At 45.4% G+C, this 9,851-nt stretch overlaps 1 protein-coding gene across 1 annotated transcript; it reads left to right on the top strand.

The window, feature by feature from the left end:
• Positions 1 to 8,345: 8,345 nt before the first annotated feature.
• LOC120647325 (GATA transcription factor 1-like) lies at positions 8,346 to 9,851 on the top strand. Its single transcript, XM_039924087.1, has 2 exons — positions 8,346 to 8,842; positions 8,934 to 9,851. Exons 1-2 carry the CDS (start codon positions 8,657 to 8,659, stop codon positions 9,519 to 9,521), a joined length of 774 nt encoding a protein of 257 aa, XP_039780021.1. The 5' UTR covers positions 8,346 to 8,656; the 3' UTR covers positions 9,522 to 9,851.

Here is a 9,851-nt window from a genome sequence, read left to right as displayed (position 1 = left end):
TCACTAGTAGTATTGTGTTTTCATTGCCGTGTTTGAAGCAATAGAGAAATGGAGGGAAACTCGCAGGAAAGTATATAGCCTGTGTCCATGTCTATGATTAGGATCAGATTAATGCATTAATTTATGTGTTTGGAGAGGGATAGGATGATTAAAAAATACTACTCGGTGGCATGCTACTGCATTGGTATACTGCTGTGTAGGTGTAGTGTTAGGTACATGGTTCAGTAGCCTCTGTGGGGCCTGGGGATATCACAAGAACAGCTCGGTATGAGAGTGTAAAGGTTGGGAGGAGGCATCAGGCATGGACATAGGCTGGAAATGCCCTTGGAATTATTGAGAGCTTGGGGAGACATGGCCCATGTGGTGAAGGGAATGTGTGAAAGGCAGATTGGTCACTCGTCATTGGAGAGAGAAATTTGTCTTGCTGGGTTAAAGAAAAGGAATTGCAATCATTGTATACCGCAGAACATGGGGGCTTCCGTTGGAGTTTATTCCCTACTGTGTTCTTGTATTGTTTTTCAGCTATGGATGCTGTTGAATTGGAGTATAATTTAGCTTGAGGGTCCAGTTTTTTTATTTTTTTTATTTTTTGAACTACGTGAGAGTACAGTTCTGCTGCTGATCTGAAGTACAAACGCGAATTTTCAGCAATGACTCGATCATCATTTTAGGAAAATATAATAAAGCAAGCAGTGCCATCCACTGAACAATGGGAGTTCACTAAACTGGACAGGCATGGTTAACGCTAAGATTACTTTAATTGTCCCTTGGTTAGCATAATGTACTACTATAAGGAGGCAAAGCTACATAGAAGGAGCAGCAAGCGTGCTGTGGGTGTTTAACAAATGACTGATTCCAAAACTAGTACTTTAATCTCATCTAGCATGTACAATGGAACTTGTGTCAGTGATCCTTGCAGGTTGGAAATCTATAGGCACTGTAAGATTCTGTTCCAGGTGTCATCGGTAGCACATATTTTTAAGATTTTCTTATACAAGCATACAAGGAGTGAAAAGTGAGCAGGAATCTTCTATCCTTCTTTTCTGGTTAGGATTGCCTGCTGGTAAGAAAGATTGTTCTAAATCAGTTAATCAGAGGTGATACTTTTAAGTGTCTAACAGATTAAGTGAGGTTGCAACGATCCATTTCAGTGATTCATAATACATTACATTACATGTAGTGTTCTGTGACAAAGGTTTCAAGTGCAGGCCTGTTTGTTTCATGATAACAGTGACTCTGAACTTGTTACAATGTTATATCTGAACTGTAAATATTTCAAGCGAAACTGCACTTCTTTGCAAAAAAGTAAAAAAGTTGCATGGAGGGACATGGGATTTAGGAATTTTCTACTTAGCTATTGAACGATAATGGTACAGAAGCATATGCACAACTAATTAGCTATTGAACGATAATGGTACAGAAGCATATGCACAACTTGCCCAAGCTAAATTATTTCCATCACATGAAAGTCCTTCTCTCTCTCTCTCTCTCTCTCTCTCTCTCTCTCTCTCTCTCTCTCTCTCTCTCTCTCTCTCTCTCTCTCTCTCTCTCTCTCTCTCTCTCTCTCTCTCTCTCTCTTATTGATTAGACTCTTGAGTACGTCAGCATTTTGTTTCCTGTAGCACATAGGTGTGCTAGATTGTCAATTTTGGGAAATCTTCACCTTGAAGACATCTATTATTTTAATACAATAGTGTTAAAAAAGCCATCACGTTCGTCGAGAGGATTTAGAAATTCTCACATTAATTTAAAAAAGAGAAAGATCTGCACCGTCAGATTTTATGAAAATCTAACGGTCTATATTATTCCAAATAGTATGTTGATATTAATTTGGTATTACCTATTAGAAGTAGACTTTATTAGTTTTTCTAACGTAAAAAGAACTGGACTCTTCCTTTCCGTAATGATGTCTCCCGTCAAGTTTAAATGAAGAAAAAGGAAAGGTGATCTAACCGATTCGTTCCTAATTAGGTGCAAATAAAAGAGGAAATATAAAAAGGACATGCCTATTTTTTTTAGCAAATCAAAGTCAGGTTGATCAGGTTCTGATCGAGCTGACACAAATATGCTCACCCTTATCAGTAAATAAATGATTATTTTATAATTATATCATTATATGACATAAATTGTAGGAAAATAATAAATTCATCTGTATAACGAGTCATATAGCTAGCGGTGCAACGGACATTTGACATCTTCTGTATATCTATCTCTACTACTAAAAAGAACGATTGGGAGCAAAAACTTTGGTGCGACCCTAGCCCTTCTCCCGTGGTGGCTCTGCCATGCGACCATTTCATCCGTCCGATAGTCATTCCGTCTCGCTTTGCTGCCGCGTGATGCATTCTGATCCGTCTTAGATCTCTTCTCTTCTCTCCGTAGAATCTGTTTTTCTCTCCGTGAAACCAGCGTTCCTTTTTCCTCTCCGTGAATCCAGCGCTCCTCCCTTGTATGCATCACCTTCTAGATTATAGCTCGTCCATCTCACACCAGCGATTCCCAAATAGGCATAGCGAGCCGCAACGCAGCGGTGCCGGTGCCATCTTGTTGCCATACACTTTGATGAAACTTTTTTTGAAAAAAAAAGAATTCGCAAAAATATAGATTTAAATAAAGCAGAAGTACTGATGATTTGACCTTTGTGTACGTTCTCTGTATATTGGTTATGTGTGGTATGTAAAAATTTGATTGTCGACCTTGCATATGACTATTTAGAAATCTCCTAAGGGCAATATGCCATTTCTGATATATTAAGCAGAAAAGTAGATGACTTAACCAGCCTTCATTAGTTCATTACATTAGCCTATTTTGCATGTTTCTTTGTATTGATCTTTAGTGCATGGAGTAATTAGCGGTAGATATATTTTAGATAAGTTCCATAGAATTTCAAATGTCACACTCTAACAACGTACCTATGAATGAGACGGCTGTCATCTGCATGAACAGGCAATATGTGTCGTAAATGGTCTGCCCCGGAAAGATCAGAATCTTGGAAAGGTGGCATGACAAAGCACTGATTAAATTACTGCTAATGCAGTAACAGGTAACAGGTGTAACTTGTCGAGATGAAGCAAAGCTAGCATCCAAGCAGGTCCAAGAACTTCAATCAGCGTCATCACGCGGCGTCTTCCTTTTCATGAGCATGCTTCCTTTTATATGCTTGGGAAGTCTAGCTCAGATAACTTGATTTGATGGCATATTCCCTGTGTTTGAATCTGTCATTGTTAGATGGGCTATTTGCTGAATCAACTCAATTAGATCGATCAATTTCCTGCTTTACACGCAAAGATCAACTAGGTTTTTGGCTAATATCAGCATTACACTTTATGTAACACTTGTATGTTCCAATTACTAGTGCGTTAAACGGTTTGTGCACAACTTGACATTTTGAGCATGAATCAAACAGATAAGAAAGAGTATTCATCTTCATCCTATCAGCTAAATTTGTAGCAGAAATAGTAGTAAAAACTAAAAAGTTGTCCCTACATGTAGCAGCCATTGATCATCTTGGCCCTGGGGAACATCCAGGTTATAAACAAGCCCTGAAAAGTACAGGCAGCAACAGGACCCTTGTCCTCCCCTCAAAAAGTCAGCCCAACTGATTCAACTGTTTCCACTTTATCAAGTGTCCTATCCTGCACAACTAATCCTCCCCTTTGTAGTTCAGTCACGCAACAAATAACATGATCCCTCCCTCCCTAACTCCAATTACTCGCCCACCCTGGCTTCCTCTCAGAACCTTCCCATGTTACAGACGGGCTGCCATTATTGGACCCACCTGGCTGCCGGCGAACATGAACATGATGCATCCATGGATCCTCTCCCTAAACATGCATGCTACGTTTCACACCGTCCAGCTACGGTGACTGCTAAGATTTGTCACTCTTATAAGAGTTTTCAGTTTCACAATTTCAACCAAGTTCCAGTATCAGAAACTTCATTCAGTAATCAAAGATCATGTACCGCAGCTAATTCCTTTGATTTAACATTTCTGTATTTTTCGCTGAATTCAGTTCGAAAGATGCATCTTCCTAACCCAGTGAAAGAGCCAAGCATGGTGAGGGCGGCAAGTTTTTGATGATGCAGGGAAAGATGGAGGCGGCAAGAAGGTACCTGACCCATACGAGCTGCCTGCAAGCAACCGCAATCATGCAAGATGCGGCCACCAACTGCAAATGGCATACGATTAGCCTCCCTTCCAACTCGGTAACCCCCGCTTCGCTAGCCCACATGCAGGCACACATGGCCTCCACGGCTGTGCTCGCCTTCTCACCCCCTTCCCCTTTGTTAATTCTCCCATGACAGCAAAGGAAGATGGGGGCCATGTGAAGCTGCCCCTCGCTTTTGTGGCTCCAGCCTCTGAAATCCCCTTGGAAGAGGGGGTGGATTATTCAGCCATTATTGCGGCATTATTACGCGTCTCTTCTCTGCTGGATGTTTTTTTTTCCTTGGTGTTTAGATTAACCCACATGGCGCTGAAGGTACTAATCGTCACTCTTGATACTCTCTCTCGTGCATCTCTATCATTGAACGAGGGAATTTTTGCTCCTCTCTGGAAATTCAGGTTTTCAGTGAATGCAATGTTTCATGATTTTTTTTTTTGCATTTTTTATTTGTTATCAGTAACAAGTTGGCGTTAAGTAGCCAAAAACCGAGGATCATGCAGGATTTAGTGGTTGCTGGCTGGCACATTTCTTGTGCGATTTCGTACTGCATCGACACATGCAGGCAGGCATAGCTTTTTTGCTAATCGCTGAATAATTATTGGAAACAATGGGAGGGCTTCTCAGGCCCTGTTTGGATCCCAACTTTTTTTCAAAAGTCTCTATCACATCAAAAGAAATCTTACTATTTTATAGTATTAAATAAAATCTGTTTATAAATATTTTTTGACAGCTGAGTGCTTTTTCGTGAGACGAATCTAATGAGTCTAATTAATTCATAATTTGCTACATTGATGCTACAGTAACCCTTCACTAATCATGGATTAAGATACCTCATTAGATTCGTCTCGCAGTTTAGCCCCAGGGTTCTGTAGTTAGTTTTATAATTAATATTTATTTAATACTTCTAAATACTAAAAAGTCACTGTGACTTTTTTTAAGTCCTTATTCCAAAACAGCCCCTCAGCCCTCCTCTCACTCGTAGGCTAAGTTAAACCGCGGGACAACGTACGTACAAACACTCGCAGATGGTTGCAGGCTGCAAACCCTTGGTGTATAATTAAAGTACAATCGCGATGGGGTGTATGAACCAGCGTATCCGGGGAAGGGAATATATGTTCGGTGGTGAAAGCCTGGATGTTTTTTTTTTCTCCCTTGGTGCAGATTGTAGTAGGCCTTGAGAGGCTAGCTCCTCCGTCCCTGAGTCCCCGTGCATCATTGCACATTGCCAACCCGTGATTAAGCTCGCTTAAGCACATGGTTTGGTGTAATCCCCAGCGCGTACGCACACCTGTCCCTCCCTGGGTATTCGGTACCGACACCTCGGTGTTGATCGGAACGCAGATTGCGAGTTACCTCTTGTGTTCTTAGATTAGTTTAACATACAGTTTTATAATCTAATTACTAAGACTGAAAACTAAACAGTACCGACTGAATTTCCGGTTGTCCCATTCATTAATAACAGGGCCGAAGAAGAATTTCAGGTGGCGGCGTGTTGACTGGAAGTCGAAGCCCGCGCCTCTTTCGCTGCGTAGTTCGCCCGCTCCGCGAACACACCTCTTGGGCCCCCGCGTACACGCAGCCCGTAAACGTCATCGGATAATGGTTCGGCTTTCTTGGCCTACCAACCGTGGGTCGTGAAAGGCCGGAGACATAACCCATGTCCATGTGGACGCGCAACTAAAAGACACGACATGTTTTGTTTGGAGCCCATGATCAATGTTTGCGTGGAAACGAATTTTTTTAATTTTTATATTATCTTATTTCCGATTTGTCAAAAATATATACCCAATTTTTTTTTTGCAAAAAATTCATCCTGCCGCCAGTTCAACCGGCGGAATGAAGGTACCGCCGGATGAACCGGCCGCAGGTGCACTGCAGAAAGGATACCGCCGGTTCATCCGGTGAAAAGGGTACTGTAGCGATCCACGAGGTACTGTAGCGGCGTACCGCCAATTCAAACGGAGGCACTGTAGCGATTTACTGTAGCATATTTTCAAAAAAATATAACAAATTCATATGAATTCGGATGGTGATAAAATTTATACGAAAATTATAGACCTCGACGAGATCTACAACTTTGTAATTCAATTTTTTTTTATTTGGAATCATTCTGGTGTTTAAATAATCGACTCAACATTTAGATCTAAAAAATCAAATCTAAACAAAGTCGTGCTGTTCATCGGAAGTGCTCCGAGGATTTTTTATCTAAACAACGCTAGACTTGTTGTAATTATAAAGTTGTTTAGATCTGATTCCTGGGGCACTCCCGATGAGCAGCACGACTTTGTTTAGATCTGATTTTTTAGATCTAAATATTGTGTCGATTATTTAAACACCAGAATGATTTCAAATGAAAAAAGTTTGAATTACAAAGTTGTAGATCTCGTCGAGATCTATAATTTTCGTATAAATTTTATCACCATCCGAATCCATATGAGTTTGTTATAATTTTTTGAAAATATGCTATAGTAAATCGCTACAGTACCGCCGCTTGAATAGGCGGTAAGTCGCTACAGTACCGCGTGGATCGCTACAGTACCCTTTTCGCCGGATGAGCCGGCGGTATGCTTTCTGCAGTGCACCTGCCGCCGGTTCATCCGGCGGTATCTTCATTTCGCCGGTTGAACTAGCAGCAGGATGACATTTTTGAAAAAAAAAATTCGACATATATTTTTGACAAATCGGAAATAAAATAATATAAAAATTAAAAAAAGTCATGGAAAACACTACAAATATCCATGTTTGGAGCCCATGAGGCCATGATCACTTCTGCAAAGGCAATATTGATCATGGGCCGCCTCATGGACTACAACAATGTGTAATACGTATCGTCGTATCCTACCAGCACGCATGTTCCCTCCAATAAAAGTACCGTATGTTACACTTTGGTGTTTAGCAGTAATAAAAGCATGAAATATGATTAGTGGTGGTTACCATTAAGTAGTTGCGATTACCGCTTTACAATGGTAAATTTTTTGTTGGTGTCGATGCATCGTTTAGCCTCCTATATATTGACAAATATATAAGAAGTTGCCAGTGCCACATCACTAAAACGTTGAGGATCCACAGAAACAAAATGAACTAAGCTTTTAGCAGTCATATTTTTTTTCACATATAAGAAGCGCCGACCCAGTTGTTGTCGGTATTTTTAACCTCCGACTAGTGATTCTCGTGGATTGCGCGTTTAGGAGCGGATGATATGCATGAAGAAACAAGGTTTTATACTGGTATGCACGAAGACACAAGGTTTAGGGCGGATGGTATGCACGAAGACACAAGATTTATACTGGTTTGGGCCGCCGAGAGGGGTAATACCCTACATCCAGTTCACCGCAGCTCATGTATCATGCATCAATTTGTAGTAGGGGATACAAACGGACGAGAGAGGGATCGACATCCCAAGTCTCTGGTGTGAGCGTGGATGTGTTAATCTAACGCCTGGTCGGGGCGTCCTAGGAGCTCAGGTTGGGGAGAGCCCTGTAGTGTCCAGGCCAGAGAGTGGTGCTGGTCTATGCGTAAAAAACTCCTAGAGAGTCTCCTCCTATGGGGGGTCCGTCTCCTCCCTTTTATCGCGCGGTGTACAGTAGAAAAGAGAGGGAAAGAGATAGTCAACTGGTCCCGTTGTTGTCGTCCTCCTCCGTCGGTGGACTCGCCTTACCGTGTGATTCACGGAGTGGTGGATGTGGAGCCGTCCTTGTGGTACAACAGCGCACCCTACTCTGCTCCTACCTCGCCGTAGGACGCGACGAGGGTGCACTCCACTGTTTGCTTCGTTAGGGTGCGTTCTGTCGTCTGCCAACCTACGCTGCTTGTCAGTCTCCACGCGGTGCGGGTCGTGGTGGGCCCGTTTTCCAATCGGGCACACTCCCTATCTCCCTTTGGTGGAACGATGGTCGGGCGAGGCGGAGCCCCGGTCTCTGATCGGGCGAGGCGGGGCCAGCCTTGAGTGAGAAGGACTCCTCTTGGAGGAATCGAGCTGCTCAATCAGGGTTAAGGCGCCTTCCTTTAGCAGACTGTTTATCCGCTAATCTCTGCTCTTCGGGTATTTCTAATATTGATACCCGACAGTTATATAGTACTTAGTATCAAGGTGAAAAAACTAGGACCTCATCTCACGAAATGCATGCGCCGCCACGGCTGAATGGGAGCCAGGCAGCCAGCAGGTTCACCACCCTTCCGCTGCTGGTTCTTCTCCACTGTGTGGGCACAACCCTGAAGGCCTGAAGCAAACCCTAATGGAGGACCCTTGTTAACCCTGGCGTTTTAAGCAGCCAAACAAATCCAAATCGTCCCTAGCCACAGTGCCAGCCAGCCCGGAGACTTGAGAGCCACCCCACCCCCACGTGAACGCCATGGGGTTATTACCCTCGTTAAAACCTATGGATTTCTAGCATCATCTCAAGAACCCGGACAAAAATCTCGCTCGCTTCGACTTGTGAAACCGCTCAGGTCGGAACAAAAACCTCCCAAAAAAAGGGTTCGAAAAGCAGATGATAAAGGGCCATCGGATCATCTCGAATAAAAAAATTTCGTTTCTTTATCTCTGTGCCGTGACGGCGGCGGCGACCATGGCTGGGCTCGAAGCGGAAGAGGAGAACCCGGCGGCGGCGGCGGCGGCGGCGGCGGAGCTTGCGGGCGGCGCGGACGCCAGCTTGAATGCCTTCTTTGACCACGCGGTACCTGTCTTGTTCCTTCCATGGCTGCGGCTGAGGCTGCGTTTGCGATATGGGCGCTAAAAAATTTCCTTTTTGGGGGTGTTTCTTGCAGGGATTGGAGTTGGCGGCGGGCGGAGGGGGGCAAGGGGCGGAGGAAGAGGAGGAGTTGGAGTGGCTCTCGAACATGGACGCGTTCCCTTCGGTGGAGACCATGGCGGCGGAGGTGGAGGCGGCGCCGTCGCGTCCTTCGGCGGGGCTGGGCTGCCTGGAGGCGCTGCCCCATGTGGTGGGGCCGAGGACCAAGGGGCTGCGGCGGCGGCGGCGGGTGACGGCGCCGTGGAGCGTCCCGCCGGTGCTGCCCCCCGCGCCCCCGCCCGCCGGCGGCGCTGCGCCGCGGCGCCGGTGCACGCACTGCGCCTCGGAGGAGACGCCGCAGTGGCGGCAGGGCCCCGCCGGGCCCAGCACGCTGTGCAACGCGTGCGGCGTGCGGTTCAAGTCCGGTCGGCTCTTCCCGGAGTACCGCCCCATGAACAGCCCCACCTTCTCCCCGCTGCTGCACTCCAACTCCCACCGCCGCGTCCTGGAGATGCGCCGCCACGTGGAGGAGGAGGCCGCTGCCGGCGGCGGCCGCGCGGGCGCCAGGGCCCGCCGCGCCAAGCGCGCCGCGGCGCGCGCCGCCGCCGTCCCCCACGGCAAGTGATGCGACCAGCAACCGCCTTCCACCAAGCGAGAAATGGTCTTTGCTTTCTCGGCGATGGAGGATGGAGATGATTGGGGATCATGATTATTACCTTCGCTCTCCATCCTCATCTGCGTAGTTTGCGTTTGCAATTATTAGTTTTGTTAGGATTGTAGGATTAGAGGTTCAATAGCAGCTGCAGACTGCAGAAGCGAGAAGAGAATGTCATCGTGATCAACAAATTTCCTGCTGTCCTGCAGCCCCAGCAGCTGCTGCTGTAACAGACTCATGGAGACATGGTGATAAGCTTAAGCTTTGTCTGTCAGGCTCAAATGGGATAAGCTCTTATCA

The sequence above is a fragment of the Panicum virgatum genome, chromosome 9K (genome assembly GCF_016808335.1).
Source record: "Panicum virgatum strain AP13 chromosome 9K, P.virgatum_v5, whole genome shotgun sequence".
In the NCBI taxonomy this organism is placed as follows: Eukaryota; Viridiplantae; Streptophyta; class Magnoliopsida; order Poales; family Poaceae; genus Panicum; species Panicum virgatum.
The sequence above is the reverse complement of the archived record's forward strand: the minus strand, read 5'-3'. Positions and strand labels throughout refer to the sequence as shown.

Coding starts and splice junctions, on each gene's coding strand:
- LOC120647325 (XM_039924087.1), top strand. CDS start 8,657: ATGATAAAGGGCCATCGGATCATCTCGAATAAAAAAATTTCGTTTCTT. Junction 8,843..8,933: donor ATGCCTTCTTTGACCACGCG/GTACCTGTCTTG, acceptor TGTTTCTTGCAG/GGATTGGAGTTGGCGGCGGG.